This window comes from Lycium ferocissimum, unplaced genomic scaffold, assembly GCF_029784015.1.
Source record: "Lycium ferocissimum isolate CSIRO_LF1 unplaced genomic scaffold, AGI_CSIRO_Lferr_CH_V1 ctg1076, whole genome shotgun sequence".
In the NCBI taxonomy this organism is placed as follows: domain Eukaryota; kingdom Viridiplantae; phylum Streptophyta; class Magnoliopsida; order Solanales; family Solanaceae; genus Lycium; species Lycium ferocissimum.
Window position 1 is genome coordinate 170719 of NW_026713477.1, and position 18898 is coordinate 189616.

At 37.8% G+C, this 18898-nt stretch overlaps 1 protein-coding gene across 2 annotated transcripts; it reads right to left on the reverse strand.

Moving 5' to 3' along the window:
* Positions 1-740: 740 nt before the first annotated feature.
* On the reverse strand, positions 741-18307 carry LOC132041577 (DNA mismatch repair protein MSH3). Of its 2 annotated transcripts, none has more exons than XM_059432277.1 (15): positions 17243-18307; positions 15935-16129; positions 15533-15697; positions 9002-9100; positions 8671-8919; positions 7905-8153; positions 7698-7829; positions 6405-6665; positions 6256-6327; positions 4076-4225; positions 3048-3539; positions 2457-2782; positions 1579-1685; positions 1017-1357; positions 741-964 (listed from the first exon to the last, which is right to left on the reverse strand). In XM_059432277.1, the coding sequence occupies exons 1-13, from the start codon at positions 18179-18181 to the stop codon at positions 1682-1684; spliced, it is 3333 nt and encodes a 1110-aa protein (XP_059288260.1). In that variant the 5' UTR covers positions 18182-18307; the 3' UTR covers positions 741-964; positions 1017-1357; positions 1579-1681. The 2 variants fall into 2 exon arrangements, with proteins under 2 accessions (XP_059288260.1, XP_059288259.1); XM_059432276.1 differs by having other exon boundaries at positions 1017-1365.
* Between the last annotated feature and the right edge of the window lie 591 nt (positions 18308-18898).

Below are 18898 nucleotides of genomic sequence, written 5' to 3' on the forward strand. Positions count from 1 at the left end.
ATTCTCGAATAAGCTTTCTATGCCTGTGGTTAAGTGTTAACATGTTGAAAGAAGTCGTATCACCTCCATGATGACTGCAGAAGTGAAAAGTAATCACTTGATAACTGGCAAGAAATGAACATGTTCTCTGTTCCTTGGGAGACAATCTGCATAGCAGATATTTTGGCAAAATGGACGACCTACATTACCAGATTCAACTATGCTTTAGAATATTAGAACATATGCCAAGAGAAGTTAGAGAGCCGTTAAAGCTGAAGCAGATACAAACACCTGACTAGTGATTTAGGCAATGCCATGCAACTGTCAGCTTTTGTTACTGAGGTTTCATTTACTTTGTAATGTTCTGTAATCTTGACACCTTTGTACAGTAGGGAAAGCTACGATCTTCCTTAAATTTAGCTCAGGAAATACCCTATCATAATATAGGCATTGAGGAAGTAATCCCACTATATCTATTCTACTTCGGTTATTTAGAATGTCAAACCCCCAACAATCACAGGAAGAATTAAATAAAAGATAAAATACAGAAAACAATGAACCCCTCAGGTTACATTTGGGCCAATTTCAGGAAACACTTAGATCCAGCCAAAAGGGATACTATGGATTACTGGCAATTTTAGCTACTGAAAGTTGGAAGACATTCAAAAGTTTGTTCCGCTTTAAGACTTTTCAAGTCTATCAAATGTGTAAAGATGCTTTTACAGATATCCTTCTCACATATAATGCAGACATGAACTCAATTTTACTCTTATTCTTTCATAGCAGCTCGGTCACCATTCAATTGTTTCAACAAAATCATAGCAAGAATAACCATGGTAAAGATAGGGTGGAGCAGCTTCACATGCACCCAAGCCAACAGTTATTTCTTCATTTAGATATATACAACTTTTAACTTAATTGATCAGTGAAAATAATGAAAAGCTCACAAAAAGGATGACTCTTGACACACGATGATACTGAACCACTGATTTATGCTGGTGCAATCTCTCGAGTACCAGCGGCTCTGGGCTAAAGACAGATTGGCCGTCTATAACTATTGAAAATTGATGGCCAATGGCGACACTTGGGAGGCAAGAGGACTAAAAGGGAAACGGATAGAATTCTTAAATACTGCCAAACTCTCAGTGTAAGCCCATCCAACTTTCATGAGCAGGTATACTCAGCATCAGTGATCGTAGGCTGCAGCTGGTTGCCAGCTGGATTGGTTGAGATGCAACTTCATGTTGTCTTGGACAAACCGTCATCCCAAACAGAAAAGAAAATTTTTACATGGGAAGGATTCATCCACTACCAGCACAGTTTTCTCCTTTTTAAGATTACACTCTGGGTTCATCAGGGAATATGACCAAGCCAGCACCTGCAATCCTATAAATTACTGTACATATTAGTTCTCATTTGGCTTAAGATCAGAATTGCCTGCACGTCTTATAAACCCGAAAAATATAAGGAGAAAAGGGAAAGAAAGAGAATTGCATATAAACGAAAACGAGTCGAATATCAGAAACAATCATAAGAGGGTCATTGATGGCAATGACAAGAGCTCAACAAGACAAGCACAAATTCGATATGATTCATCACCTGAATGATATAAAGCAAGGAATTCCTCTTTTCCTATTTTGACAAAAATAGTTGTGTCCTTCATATGACTGTAGAAGCAGGCAAACAGTTTCACAACCAGCATTTACCTGCAAAAAGACGAAGGTCTTTTTCATGTTGAAACAACAATGGGACATCAATGAAGTACCAGCATGGATGTAGGGCTGCTTGCAGAAGAAACGATAAAGAGCAGCCATAATTACAAATAAGGATGTTGGGCTTGAGAACTCTTTATGCTCTTTTCAGGAGACAACTACCCGCTATAATGAAAAAATGCAACGGGAGTTGGAAATAAAAGCAATCAGAACCAAGCTCCAGTTGAAGATAATTACTTAGAGAAGAGGAAGAGTAAGTTTTAAATTTCTTAACAACCCCACTTCAGGACTGAGTCAAACCCATGAAGTCCTTCAGGTCTGACCCTTGCCACTCAAGCTAAACCCTATTGGAGATGTTTCAAGGTATTTTAAGCGCCTAAATTCTGAAATGGCAAGCAAGTGGACCGAAAGGTAATAAAAAATGTTCCAAGAATTTAGTCAAGATAATGTTGCATAACAGTGGAAAACACTTTTCCTTTGTTTCATTTTATATGAGGGTGTTTGACTGGTAACAAAGCTTAAGAAAGGGGAAAAAAAAAAGAGTTTTGATGCATAAGCTATATATATATATCAAAAGTATCCTTAGGATCTTGTTGTCTTTAACATGCCATGTAAAAATGGATAGGTAAAACTACCGAGCTCCTGAAAACAGAAAAGTGTGTGTCTTTTCTAAATGGACCAAAAAAACAGACTGTCACGCAAATGAAAGGAAGGAGTACTTGATAATAGAGGAAAGAATGATAGGATAATTTAACTAGTCTTTACCTAATTATCAACTGAGCTGCAAGGCTTTTAGCCTGCATTAGAAACTGGAGCCTCCTTTCATCACCATGTTCTTCAAGAAATGCAATGTCTAGATTCAGAAACAACTCCCTATAAAGCTCGCTAATGTCATCTAGGCCTTCAACTCTTCCAGCAGACGAGCAATCAGGTTCCAAGACGTCCTCTACTGATTCAGATTCTTTACAGCCACTTTCCTTGTAACTTAAAGAAGAGCTCCTTCGAGTTTGATTTCGCTCCGTGTCCTTACAGACTGCTGCTTCTAGTCTTCCAGCTATTACAACAGCTCGCTGAATACATGTGACCGGAAGCTGAAACAAACAAGAACTACGAGATAAATGGTGGCTTTTTGAATCGACCAATTCAAATTATCCGACTACAAATCAACCCATATTAACTAAAGATAAAAAAGACTCGAGCATCAGTGACTCAAAACTTTAGCTAGTGACTATACTTTCAAATTTAGAGAGTGAGTTCCAAGTTCTTTAGTTTCATATTAGATTTACTATCAGGCTTCATTGAGAGTGTCTTCTACTGGACCAGCACTGGAGGAACCATGAATAGAGGCAAACTCACTTGTGCAAGCTGAGCAACTTTAAAACCAAAACTCCTCTCAGAGACTCCTGGAGCAAGCTTGTAAAGGTAGGTGATGTCTTCACTATTGACGTGATCCATCTTCTCATTTGACTTGAAATCCCCATTCACATCTCTTTGGGATGTCAGATATGACACATGGTATGGTCCCACAGAGCCTGGAAACTCATTCTTGATACTGACAATTTCAGGGTAATGGGTAACAAATAGAACCATGCATTTTTTGTGCTCTAGGAGATATTGGAGTGTTGCATAAGCAATTGCTACGCCATCATGTGTACTGGTGCCTCTCCCAAGCTCATCAAGTATAACCAATGAGTTAGCTGAGCTTTTTTTCAGTATATCAGAAGCCTCACTGAGTTCTTCTAAGAAGGTGCTCCTTCCCTGCTGTATACTGTCCGATGCACCCATACGAGTATATATGCCATCTAGCACATGTAGTTTTGCAGAGAATGCTGGTACAAAGGATCCAACCTAGAGGAATCCAGAAAAAACACCTTTATAAATCATTTCTTTTATAAAAATCAAACCATAGTGTTATTGATCTTCAATAAACAAGATTTGCACCAATAAGCCAACACTAAGACTGCTTTCCAATAAGACTTGTTTGAGATATAAGTAATAAATCATCATCAATTCCATGAGAATATGAAAGAGCGAGCACAAATAGAGACCAGCTTTACACTAAGAGATTATGAAAAGCTACAGCTAACACGAAACCTTTAAAATAGTTAAGGAAAATATTATTTTGTTAATGGTCTTTAGTTTAAACTGTTACTATTAAGAAAATGTTCCTTCAGTCATACTGCCACAAAGATCACCTATAAAAGACCACTACAAAGAAAGATATCTTCCCTAGTAAACTTTTCTGACAGTTGTTCCTTATTCAGACCTTCATATATATATTCTTCTGTAAGAAAAGTATATTTTCAATTCTAAGGTTACACAACGATTGTGAAGCAAAGAACTCTAGAGATAATCACATAGAAGCAAGCATCATATGGCTTCACCTGAGCCATGAGAGCAATAAGAGCAACTTGGCGAATATAGCAACTTTTTCCCCCCATATTTGGTCCAGTAACAATCTGACAATACTCTCTTTCTGCATGCAAATCTGTATCATTTGGGACAAAGTTATCTTGTAATACTCTCTCCAAAACCTGTTCAAAGCCCTTGGTTAAATCCAAATTTTCAAGATATGTCAATCAGAAATCATAAACACATATATGGATGTCTGAAACAACCAATAAAAGCCGGGGTAAAAAAGAGCATCCTAACCCCTTCCATTCAATTGGCAAAGGAAGCTACATCAATGAGGTTATCTACTGTCATTATGAAACACTAAAAAACAACAAAAAGAAATTTAATTTTCTATATCATTTGCAACCCATCTGAACATCTAGTTTAATGGTAGTTTGATATCATATATGCCTATTAAAAAAAAATTGTCACCAAGGAGCAAAAGGCTTAATTTACTTGGCGAACTACTAGAAAGTATTACTTCAGAAATCAGTTCATTAGCGCATTCTCTCTTTTCTTTTGTTTTTTTAGTAAATAATGAGCTTTTTTTAATTAAAATTGAGTCTGCACTAAGCTAGTGCAGCAAGACATAGTTACAGATTGTGCAATTTCCCAACCATATCTAACACGGCACCATTCTCCTGCACAAAGTTGCACCAAAGAGCTAGCAAAGGAAAAGCTCTAAACTTAAAGGCTATGTATATTTCTGTTTTTGCCTTCAAATTCTGCTATTCCATTCAGTCCAGATACTCCAACCAAAGATTGCTGTGACTTTTTGTTGAGTCCCTTTCTATACCAGCATGTAGGAAGCTCTTGAGTGGAGCATGGCATGCTCCAGCACATGCCAACTATGAGAAAATATAGGCTCCAGAATCGAAATGCGACCTTCCAAGTGAAGGAAAAGGTGATTTTCGTCTTTTGGTGGCGTCACAAAGAGGACATCTACTGCAAAATAGGAAGCTTCCTTTGTGAAGGTTATTTCGGAGTGATGCAGGCCTCCTTCCCACTAACCAAGGGAAGTATGAGACTTTCAAAGGAGCATTGTTAAACACATTCTCTCTTTTTGGATGCCAAAAAACAAACCCAGGGTGGTTCTTTATTGGAACGCGATGGATGAGTTGCCTAGTGGCACATACATGTAATTGCCGAATGTCTTAATATGGTAAAGGGTACTGCAATATTGCCATTTTAATACCTGAGAATCCTGGTGATATACTAATTACAGGTACCTGATCTTCATGGTAAATCAGCCAATCTGGCCCAACAACTAAAAAATTCAGGATATTTTCTTCAGATTCAGTATAATTTTACTGACATATATGATAGGATACCTTCTTTTGTACTAATAAAATCCAACAGGACAAATAGACTTAAGGCAAGCAAAAGGCACCATAGTAGAAAATAAAATCAGAAAGTAAAACTTGCAACTGACAAACAAATATCTTTAGGGGGAGGAAAATGCAGATGACAGGTTAGCTGCATATGTATTACAAAACAATTGCCATTCACTTTTGATATGGAGAAACACAAAGCAGTTGAATTCTCAACTTTCAGACTAAAAAAAAGCGTAAAAGGTAATTAACACTATCCTTGGATATCTAATGCAGATGAAGACATAAAAAGAATCTCATCTTTTTTGTTTTCTTCTCTTTTTTTTTTTTTTTCTTTTTTCCAATTGGTTATCTATACCTCCACGGCTCCACCCCAGGAGTCAGATAAGTCGTTTTGGACCCCCCCTATAGGTAAGCAAGGGAGATATTTGAAGAGCAGTCAATCCTGGTCTTTTCCCTTTCGAGATTGAAGAATGGCAAAGCAGACACAGGACCTTCTCGAGCACAGGATATGTTAATTCAGAGACAGAGCTAGCCTATTTGTATCCTACTCTTGGACCAAACAAAGAACCTCAGCTTCTAGTTTGAGCTGCTGATACTGAAACTGGTCTCTTTGGATTAAACCAGAACAAGTTTCCCACCCTTCTCCCTTGGTGATTCAAACCCCCAATCTCAAGGTTGGAGGTGGAGGGAGCTAGCTTCCACTTGAGATACACTCTCTTGTCAGCTAAATAATTTAAGGAAGTTATCTTTCAAATCACAAACAGAAGTTAAGATGCAATATCTAAAGCGGTCTTAAAACTGGTGAAACTTCTATAATTACTGTTTTTAGCACATACCGGGTGACGACCAGAGCAAATATGTATCTGAACAGCCTCCTCATCCTTCACAAAGAGTGGACGAACATAATTCTGCAACAAATAAATAAAGCACTATTTACATCCAATAAAGCAAGTAGCAGCAAAAAGGGGGAAAACATAATATTAACCTTATTCCTTGAAAGAATTGCAAGGGAATTTAGGCAATCCAATGAAGCCAAGGCTTGCACAGCAGCTTGGAACTCAGCAAAGTATCCAGCAAAACCCCTTAAGAAATTATTCCAAGCAGCTTGGCAAATGACAGTGAGCTGTTCATTTGCCAATGCCAATTCATCTAAAGCCACTAATACTTCTGGTGGATGATAGCGTATTGCTTTCTTAGTACTGTTCACTTTGACCCAATCTGGAGGTACCTTCGTATCTAGAGGCAACTGCAGTTGAAGCACATCCAATCAAGAAAAAATAGACATAAAAGGGCATACTTCCTAGGTTTCAATATTGGAAGATGGACCTCAGGTTCAAGGTATGTACTAAAGACAATTACAACATAAAGGCCTTCAGCTTGGAGCGTATGTTTGCTGGCTATGCAGCATCAACAAGCAGAAGACCTTTCTCATAAAATGCAAAGCAGAAATGAAACATGGAATATGGTTTTTCACAATAATGTCTAATCTTGATCTGATATGTATCGCCCTTCAAAAGTTTGTCTACTTGGCACTTGCATCCAAGGAAAATTTATGAAGGCATGAGGTGTACATCTTTGTTAGAAACATGTCCGACACATGGTGGAAGAGGATATCGTGTTGGTCAGAAGAGGACTTCGACCAACAAGATACGTCTAACACCAGTTGACGTTGAAGCCAAACATGGCGATCTTTTCAGGGAGGACCATGTTTCTTACTTTCTTGGATAATCCATAATTACAACCCCCCGAACCAGCTCTAAAACAAACCAAATAAAGGGAAAAAGAGAAAACCAAATCAGTTCATATAAGTCCAACTTAAAATAAGATGGATCATGACAGCATAGTACTAGAAAACAACTGAGCAAGATCTATTTGGAACACTTTGAACCACGAGGTTTAGTTGCCCACAAGTGAACTAAAGCAGCAACAAAAAGCAAAATATTTCCATATTGTCACAGTAAGAAGACATAAGAGGACTTAATAGAAGTACATCATCATGACAGACCAACTAAGTTTCAGAAAGACTCATAACAGAATAAATCTATTTGGAGACGGGACTTTACGTATGTCAACAGAAGCAATTCAAAATCAGGAAAAGCAAGAACGGATCCTAATTATTTCAAGCATACTGTAAAGATTCCACAAACAGAGAATTTTTACCAAGAGTTTGCGTACATATTCTGACAATAGAAAAAACTACTAAACATGAAAGGGAGATTGCAAGAGGAAAGATGGGAACATGATAAAACCTTGTTATGGACTTCTTCCACTAATGTACCTCTATTAAATGTGTAATTCCAGCTACACTCATGTACTCCAAATTGCGGATGCGAAGCTGTTTGCGATACATTAAAATCAATGAGTCCAACTTCTCATTAGACAACTCAACTCTCCTTGTACCTTCAGCAACCTGTGAACAAACTGAAATTGGTCAATGAATCAAGTGCAGGTAAGAAACATGGCACAGAAAAGGAATACAACAAACCTCTGGGACTTTTCCATCAGAAACGATGAATAAATTCTGAAGATCCCCTTTTTCAGCGGCTTCCTTGTTCAAAGCAGACAAAAGCTTTGCGGCAGCACTAATAACAGTAGACGATGAGGCAATTGATATCAACTTTCTCAGTAGTACTGAGCGCAGGGGCTCTCTCAGATCCATACTTTTGTCCTCTTCTATGCAAAGCTGCTGAAGTTGTTTTGCAGCAAGCAAGATAGCTTGAGTGACTGCAATAAACTGATAGAGCAGTTCCTATCAAAATTTATCTAAAAGATGGTTGAGGGAGAAAAAACAATTCAAGGAACAGTATATGCTTATTTATGTGTATGTAATTGTTTGAAAGATATATTTTCGTGATCTCATTTCTAAGCATTGCCAGCTGACTGGAACATCTAACTGGAAAATCAGGGTTCAAAGGGCAGAGGCCAAAAAACACCATGTCATTTCTTCCCATCTGCTAAGTCTTGCAGGGCAGAGTTATCCGATACTTGTGTTGGCGGCACATAGAAGGTAAAGGGTGGAATACTCTAGGTGTGTGCAAACTGGTCAGGATACCATTGTTATAAAATTTAAAGAAAAATCAGTATCCCCCCACCATAGGTACCTGCCTGTAGTTACCAGAACTGGTTTCCACAAGCGACTTGACCTTTTAAAGTTGCATTATGATGATTTTTCCCATCAGATGAGAGACATTGTCGCCTAGTACAAACTAAGAGAATTTTGTCCAATTAAATCAAAAGATAAATCCATCCACCTCAGATGCAGTAGCTTTTCTGTGAAAGATTCTTGTAACCCCGCGTTGGATATCCGGCGACTTTCCTAGACTGGACAAAACTGAAGAAATTACATGATGAATATCTGGTTGTGAAATGGTGACATCAGCACCTTCCACATCTAAGTCAGAAGTATGCGAAGTTCGACAAGTTTTCATAAATTCTGCAATCTCTGAAACTGCATCAAGACGAGCATCTATCATGTTTCTATCACGTAAAGGATGAGTCACCTGCAAAATAGGAAATCAGCCATGTATGTATCTGTTCATATTACTATAACCAAAAAAACTAGGAGCCAAAAGACCTCCGTACCCAATGCCTGAGAAGCCTTGCACCAAATACAGTAAGTGTCTGATTCATACACTGCAGTAAGGAGCCAGATTCAGATCCGTCAAAGTTATTCTTCAAAACCTACATCATCATTAAAATTACACATGGGGAATAAATATGCCTTATATATCTCCTGAAAGCTAAAAGACTGCCGGTGCAGTAAAGTAGACAGAAGGAAAAGAAAACTTTTGAAACTCCTACCAAATTGCATATCATACATAATAATCAATTTACTGGAGAACTGTTTTCCTCCTTCTTTTTTTGCCTTATAAAATCACCGATTCTCTGACTAGCTAGGGATCTTTGATGTTCCTTAGCCAGAAAAAAAAAGATTGCTAAATCATTTTCTCTCCGCTCTGCATAATTTTATAACTGATCAAAACTTTAACAGAAGTAACCCCCGTACTTCCACCAGATGTGACCAGTGTTATTAAAAGCGACCACTTTGTCGCTCGAAATGATGAAGCAACGCGAAACAAGGGGTTATATGTTCTCTAGAGAAGTGTGCACTTCAAACGATGATGCGCAAAGTGATCCCAAGGAAAGCCATCGGTTCTTTGAATCTTTGAGGATTTGGATTAATATCGGCACAATTGTAAATTGGCTGCTGAAATAAGTTACTTCAATACAATTTGATTATAGTACTCATATGTGTTTTTTAAAGAAAAAATTCAATTACTTGTAAACTTCGCTTCAAAAAAGTGCGGTCTTCACTTCACGCTTTTCCATTCAAGCCCCATACCCTTTCGCTTTTTTGCACTTTTTTCTTTTTAGAACACTGGATGTGACCCTCTAAACAGCACAAACCTGGAAAATTCACTTGAAACTACACCAGTGTGAAAGAGGTCTAACGAGGAAGCAAGACGTTAAATCCCAATCTTTACAAGTTCTAACCAAACAGGAAACTCTTTAAACCCTATGCATCTCACATGGCTTGGATTAATAGTATCGCGTACAGATAAAAATCAGAGGATACAGCTAACCATACAGGAATATTCATATTTTCTGTGTTTTAGTAAACCATAGGAACCCCTATCAAATCGCTTACTAAGACAATCCTACGTTAGTAAATGTGCAAGAATAAAAAATTCTCGTTCCCCAAAATTAATTGTCCGACTTGACATTTTGCAAAAAGTTATGTGCCCTTTATAGAGAGTCTTTTCCCCCAAACTCTCAAATACTTTTAACTATTGGACCCAGTTAAATTTAGAATATCGTAGAATTTAACTCTTGCAAGCCATTTAGGACAGAAAGAGAATGTGTAACTAATCATTTCCTTCTAAGAAACATGTTAGTCCCACGTGCTAATGTAAGCTTAACCTTAACGGTTGCGATCTGGCTCATGCTGCATGTAAAAAATACTGAGATAAAAAAGAATATCACGAAAAAGTACTACTATCATTTTACACCTATTACTAGAAAACATATGAACACTCATCCACCAACCACAGCAACACAGTTCCAAAGGAATTAAGGAACTTAATTTTCAACATGAAGTTCAAGGATGGTGAGCCAAGAATTAGAGGGAGAAGCCTAACCTTGGTGGAACAATGAGGGTAAAATTAGTGTCATAGAATGTGAGGGGTCTAAACGACGAAAGAAAACGGGGACTAGTTAGAGATCAAATTAATCAATGGGGGGCAGATATCTATGTTTTAGTAGAAACTAAGTTGGAGGGAAATGTTAGCAACTTGATACAAAATATCTGGAGTAATAGGTGGGTGGGAGAGATACATCTCGAGGCAGTAGGTACTAGTGGAGGGATCCTAATTTTATGGGATAAAAGGGTTTGGAAAGGGGAGTTAGTTGAGATTGGAGAACAAAGCATCACTTGCAAGGTAACCGGTCAGAACCAGGATCTAACATGGTTTTTGACTGCTGTGTATGCTAAATGCAAGAGAATGGAGAGGAGGGATCTTTGGTGTGAATTGGGAGCTATGAGAAGTCTTAGTGAAGGGCCTTGGGTAGTGTGTGGTGATTTTAATGTCATCAGATATCCTTCAGAAATATCAAATTGTTCCAGAATCAATGGTGCTATGTCTGAATTCTATGAATGTATTGAGGAGTTGGAGCTCATAGATCCTCCTTTATTTGGAGGTTCTTTCACATGGAGGAGGGGGGAGAATCACAGAACTGCATCTAGGATTGACAGAGTCATGTATTCCTCTCAATAAGAGGAGCTTTTTACCCAGATCAAACTGTCCACTCTGCCAAAATTGGGTTCTGATCACAACCCAGTTCTTCTGACTTGTGGAGACATGAATTCAAGAAATCATATTTCAAATTTGAAAACTGGTGGATGGGGGTTGAAGGATTCAAGGAGAGGGTGAAACTTTGGTGGCTATCTTGCTCAGTCACTGGCTCACCAGGTTATGTTTTGGCTGAAAAGTTGAAACTTTTAAAAGGGAAATTGAAGGAATGGAGCAAGAACAATAGGAGCAACTGGAAACAACAAAAGGAAGAGATTCTTGATCAACTGGCCAAATGGGAAACCATCCAGAACAAAGGAGATTGACAGATGATGAACTATTGCAAAAGACTAATCTTGCTATGAACTATGAGGAAGTGGCCAGAAATGAAGAGATAGGGTGGAGACAAATATCCAGAATACAGTGGCTGAAGAGGGGGTTAAAGTACTAAATATTTCCACAGGATAGCAACATCACATAAGAGGTTTAACTCCATAGACATGCTGAATGTGGAAAGGAGCAATATCACTGATCCTAATGCTATCAAGGGAGGAATTCAAAGTTTCTACCAAAACTTATACAAGGGGACAGAATTGTGGAGGCCAGAACTACAACTAGAAGGGGTTACTTGTATTAATGAAGAGAAGCAGGAAGAGTTACAAAAACAAATTGAGGAGGAGGAGATTTTGGAAAGCATTAAACTCTGTGCTATGGAGAAGGCACCCGGGCCTAATGGATTTCCTATGTCTTTCTACCTCTCTTTCTAGGAATTATTGAAAGAAGATATAAAGTGTGTTGTTCAGGAGTTCTATGCTAACCAAAAAACTGAGAAAAGCTTCAATGCAAGTTTTGTGGCTCTCATCCCCAAGAAAGCAGGTGCTTCTGAGTTGAAAGACTTCAGACCAATAAGTCTAATCACAGGCATATATAAGGTGATAGCAAAAATACTTGCTGAAAGGTTGAAAAAGGTGGTGGATAAGCTGGTCAACAAGCATCAAGTGGCCTTCATAAAAGGGAAACAGATAATGGATGCCGCACTTATTGCAAGTGAATGTGTGGATTCAAGACTGAAAGGTGCTGAACCAGGTATAATGTGCATAATGTGCATAATGTGCAAGCTGGACATTGAAAAGGCATATGATCATGTAAACTGGAAGTTCTTACTGAATACTTTAAAACAAATGGGTTTCGGAGAAAGACGGCTCGGGTGGATTAAATTTTACATCAGCACTGTTAGATTTTCTGTTTTGGTGAATGGTGAACCAGTGGGCTTCTTTCCCTCAGAAAGGGGACTTAGACAGGGTGAACCCCTCTCCCCCTTCCTGTTTATCTTGGCAATGGAAGGTTTTGATAGCTTGATGAGGATAGCAATCCAAAACAGATGGATTAAAGGCTTTCAGATGGGGGGAAACAGTGATCAAGTCAAAGAAATTTGTCATCTGCTTTATGCAGATGACACTGTTATTTTTTATGAACCTCAGGAGGAACAAATAAGATTCATCAAAATAATCTTACTGTTCTTTGAAGCTTCTTTAGGTTTGAAAGTGAATTGGGGGAAAAGCAATTTGTTCCCAATGAAGGAGGTGGCTAATAATCAGAGTTTGGCAGATATTCTGGGATGTAAAGTGGATAATATGCCTACAGTCTATTTGGGCATGCCATTAGGTAATAAACACAAGGATACAAAGATATGGGATAGCATTGTGGAGAAGACAGAAAGGAGATTGGCAAGATCGAAGGCTCAATACTTGTCTTTAGGGGGTAGACATATTCTTATAAATTCAGTGTTAGATTCCCTTCCTACTTATGTAATGTCACTATTTCCAATACCTTCTAAAGTTTTGAAGAAACTGGACAAATTAAGGAGGGATTTCCTTTGGCATGGTTGCAAAGAGATTAAAGGTGATAATCTGGTTAAATGGGAGATTACCTTGAAAAGCAGAGACAGTGGAGGCTTGGGCATCAGAGATTTGAGAAAGCAGAATAATAGTTTATTGATGAAATGGCTTTGGAAATATAATGAAGAGGGGCAAGCTCTATGGAAGGATGTTATCAAATGCAAATATGGTACATACAATCCTTGGTGCAGTAATGTCAGCATTGATACTTATGGGGTTGGGGTCTGGAGAACTATCAGAAACTTATGGCCAAAGCTTGAAGGAAATTTATATATAAAAGTGGGAGATGGTAGGAGAACAAAATTCTGGGGAGGTGCTTGGAATAATCAGACCCCTCTGAGAGATTCCTTTCCAGATATGTTCATTCTTTGCAACAATCCAGAGGCTAATGTCAGTGATTGTTGGACACCACAGGGTTAGGATTTATCTTTTAGGAGGCTACTAAATGATTGGGAAGTGGAGAGAGTGGCCAAATTGATAGAAGAAATAGGGATGTTTCCTGGCACCAACAATGCACCTGACTCATTGAAATGGAAACATAGTGAACATGGGGCTTTCATTGTTAGCAGGGCTTACAAAATGGAAAGCAACCAGCAAAACAACAGACGCAAAAGCTTGTGAAGAAAGGTTTGGAGAAACTTAGCACCAACCAAAGTAAAATGCTTTACGTGGTTGGTTGCTAGGAGGGCTTGCTAGACACATGAAGTTCTGAAGAAAAAAGGAATGATTGTAGTATCTTGGTGTTCATTATGTGGGAAAACCGAAGAGACCAACAACCATTCATTTTTGCATTGCAGCTTCACAACACAAATTTGGGCTATCTTTCTTAGCCTCACAGAAACAAAGTGGACCATGCCTGAACATACTGCAGATCTGCTAAGTTGTTGGATTAGAAGAGGGGGGAGTAAGAGTCAGAAGGCATGGTGGAGGATAATCCCACACTGCATATGGTGGACAGTGTGGAAAGAAAGAAATAGTAGAAATTTTGAAGATAGGTCCAATTCCATTCAGAAGGTTAAGTGGAATTGTATTGTATCTTTTTATTTCTGGTGTAAAGAAAAAGATATAGAGGAAACAGAACAGTTGGTAGAATTATTAGGATCTCTGTAAGTATTTCTCTCTTTGTTTTTCTTTTAAAGGTCCCCAGCATCTCCATAATGCTGAAGAATACCAATTACCATTTTCCCAAAAAAAAAGAGTTAGTTATGGGGTTTTCTAACCATAGATGATCTATATAAGAAAAGATCATGAATAAGTTATCTCTCCAAAATTTTGCCCTGTCAGGCTGTGCAAAAGTAGAGCAGAGTAAATTTTGACTGCAATATTTGATTTTATCTACTCTTGCAAAGTAAAAAGTGACAAAAATATTGAACAAACAGAGTAATAACTGATTAATGAATAGAACAATCCACTAACTATGCCCCAACAACAAACTGGTTATAAAAAAAAAATATATATGAATTCTCTATATATGTGGTATTAAGTTGGCTGGATTAAACAAAGATCAAAATCATAATTACAGATCTACTCATAGTTATATACTACTAAAATTGGTGGAGGAGAAGAAATCACTGAGCTAAAGGAAGAAAGGTGAGGAAGAGAAAAGCTGTGACGAAGTAGCGAGAGAAGGGAAGATAGGGAAGGAATGAATGTGCTAGAGCCTTGATTTCTAATGTCCGTAACTTCACCAATCCTCTTTCCCATGAGTCAAAAGTGTTCCTCACTTTGCTTCCTTGGTGACTCGAACCTCTAACCTCAAGGTTGGAGGCGGAGGGAATTTCCACATTAGTTATCATCTTTTGTCTTGCTATTCAGAAACTTATGATGTTTTACCAATCCTACAAACATTTCAGATACCAAAGAGCCATTAGTTGCCTTTAAACTAGGTACATTATCTACATATAGACTATCTCCATATTACATTTTCACTAGCTTGATCAGCTCATTCATCAGACGATTGAAAGCTGCTTGTTTAACTGCTTATCTGCATTACAGTATGGAGTCTGCTTTCCCAAGAACCCTAAATGCTGTCAAGAAAGCATATTTAGATCTCTCATGAAAGCAAAGTTAAGTCAATCGTGATCAAGTTTAATGAGGTTTACATTTACAGATACTTTCCCCTAAACCAAACTAATTTGGCCTACTCCATGATTCAAAGTCGTATTAATTGCAGCATATGGTTTCCACTCCCTCCTTTTTTTCCTTTTGTAAGGTAAATACGATCACATCCTCCTTTAATTTTGAGTCCCATCAGTTATTGCTTTGAGAAGGAATCTTCGGCGATGAAAACAATAAGAAAATGTGTCATTCATGCCTGGGAGTCCAACAATTACTAAAGTTCAATTATGGAATTTTGTCCAAAAGAATTGTCTTTGTTTTTCTCTTCGATTTATTGCTTTTGGAGGGAGAAGGGCCAACCCACGTACCTCAAGTTGTTGCAGTGCATTGGCTGAAAGAGTCATCTCCATGTTGCTGGAGAAGGGACGAAATGAAGCTCCCAAGCACAGAACTCTTTCCAAACCAAATTGTTTTAGATGCCTAACAATTAGGGCCAATGCTTGTACAGCCAAATCAGGCATTGCCATAATTCCCTACAATTCAAAATAAAAAGATGAGAGAAAGAGACATATTTAATGCAAAGGGGAACCCAATACAATAGTGAACACCACCATACAGACAAAGCAAAGAGCATAAAATAAGAAACTACAAACACGTCCACATTAAGAAAGATATGAAGATATTAAGTTTTGACATTTTGATTCAAATAGATGGTATATTAAAAATCTAGGTTATTCAGTCTCTAACTCCAAGAAGAGTATAAATTACACCTGGATTGCAATTTGATTGCATTCGTGTGTTTTCATTTCAGCCTCTTCCCTTTCTTGGACATCTAACAAATAACTTTCCTGCATGCCCTCATATAGAGACATCACTTCAGCAAGAGCACCACCATCACTGAACCGATCTGATGAGACATCCTCCACCCTAACATTAGATGCCGGTCCAGCATAAGCCAGTAGCATCTGAAAAGAATATAACAAATTAAAGCACAACCACTGAGCTTTGGGAAATACATTCATAAAAGTCACTGGGCCACTTTTAACGACGTCATTGTGACAGATCCGATATTCAATTGAAATCATTTTAATACAAACTTCAATTTTATTTTATTTTTGTGATGAGGTCCATATATGATGACATTTCCCCACTCAAGTGAACATCCAAAAGCACAACTCTAACACAATAATAACCCAGTATCTTCATGCCCAAAAACTCTAGAAAAAAAATCAATAATGCTATTATATGTTCTGGTTCTTGAGGATATTTTCTAGAAATATTGGACAAGACAAACAAAAGTAAGAAATGCTCTACCTTCAAACTAATTATCAAGCCAATTTCCTGTCTTATTTACATGAGTGGTCACCCTAAACATTCTTGGAAGATTAAAATACTACATCCATTTCACCAGGATACACACCTTTCTTGGCTATAAATAACTATCCACTTGCTAGTTTGGTTACATGAGTGACATCTTATTTTTGGCTGGTCTGCACTAATTACAAACAACTTCCCGTTTTACACAAGTTTGCTCCCAAGAAAAGGTCATACATCCATCAAAAAACATTTTCTTTACAACATGTTCTGGCAAAGGATAAGGAGCGACCATTATTTTACCAAAACAGGAGGCTGTTCTACCACTGCCTGAATCAAGATGAAATGCCTGTATATTTTTGCCCCACTTGAGATATGGCAAACACGAACCTTATTTTACACATGGTCAGCTCGAGTTTTGGCGATTAAGTTTTACAGTCCTTCCTGCCCCGAATGAAACATCATTTCTAAAGAGTCTTTAGTTCAGCCTTCAATCTAGAAATAAAATGCAAATTTATTTTTCTAAATCAATGCAGACATAATTATCAAAGAACCTGCAACAGATCTACTAATAAACATTTTTTAGTATGTAACTCCCTCTATTAAAAGTCTATGCTTTTAGATAGTGAGAAATCCCCATTCTCTAATTAATTCTTCAACATACTGAATATTGTATTTCCATAAATAGGAAGTGATCAATGTCAGACACTAAAGATTCATTTTAGTTGTATATGACCAATTGCACATAAACGAGTAATAATCACCTTCTCTGTCTGCCTAGATATAGGCCTGCCAACAAGCAACTCAGCTGGCAACAAGTTCAGTATCATAGCCTCCAATCCAGCCCTCATGAAATTATCAGTAAACTCCCCGAAAACAACATCCCCCGTCGAAACCTCAACCCCAACAACCCCAAGTTTCACATCATCCCCATTGATTCCCTTCTCGACAACACAAACCAAATAGTTATTACATGATCCAAACCCCTCATCTCCACCCCCAACATCTTCAGACGCCTCTAAAGTAGCTTTCGTATACAATGCCGATAATCCACGACCAAACGGGCCCAATTTATTCTTACCATGAGCCTTAATTGCAGCAGTTTCAGTTTGTTTAACAACCCCAACTTTATACCCTGCATTAACTAACCTCCTTACATGAACATTCAACCGAAAAGTCGGTACACTAGCTGTCAAGAAATTATGATCCATATGTGCATAAATACTCAATACTCTAGCAGCATTTTCTGCATCCTGACCAAAAAACCTGTACTTATAACCAACTTCAATCATTAACAAAACATCTGGATACCTTTCCTTAAGCTCCAAAACTTGTTGCTCTAATGGTGTGTACTTGGGGTTTGCAGTTTCTTGACATTTGGATGGTTCTTGAAGGTCATAAGAAGGTTCAAGAAGTTTATCCAGGAACTTCTGGTGGAGGGTGGGGTTATGTACGTGGGTTGATAGTTTAGGGGTTTTGGTGGGTTTTATGGGATGATCATCATAAAGTAATTTGTTGGTATGAGGAGAAATGAGTTGGGAAGTTCTAAGGCGTTTTGCAGGTGAAAAGTTAACGGTGGCAGTAATTTTGGGAGGTGGGGTAGAGGGCGTTGTTGATGAAGTTGAAGGGTCTTTGTTGTTGTTGATGATGTTTGGTTTAGGTGCAAAGAAACGGGAAATTACTTGTTGTTTTGGTTTCCCCATTATACCAGTGTCTGCCGGTGGCGGTGGTGATCAGTGCAAAAAAGCGCTTTTGCTGTGGTGCTCTTTGAGCCTCTTGGCGCGCTATGTCCATTTATATTGCAAGGTGACTGAATTAAATGATGACATCTGACAATTGGAACCAATAAATTATTAAAAATTGATTATAAGAAGAAAAAAGAAAAAAATATATTTAAAACCTATTTAACTAATTAAAAAAAGTATTTCAATAATAAAAGAAAAAAAACCCACCGGGGACCCAAAGCCCTCCCTCTTTCTTTATACCCGAAGTCTAGAACTAGTAGTCTCGTTTGATACGGGAAATAAGGGATAAATAATTTCGGAGTTAAATTTGAAATGAGTTTATTCTATGTTAGGTTGGGATAAATGATGGTATAACTAACCCTGAGATTTTAGTGTTATTTTATCCTTATGGGAGGATGGAATAATTAATCCCATAATAAATAATTTTGGGATAACTTGTTTCCAACCAAACGATCCCTCAGTGTACATCATTAGATATATTTTGACAATATAATAATTCCTTGTATTGAAACAAATTATGAAATATATATTGACATTGATATTGATTTAGTGGCAAATTATGGTCTTGTTAGTTTGTTGTTAGATGACTTTCCGTTTTCTTTTATGGACTATTTGCAGGTTGTCATCTTCTGCCCTAACATACTCCTTTCTGTTATTGTTATTTTGTTACAAGTA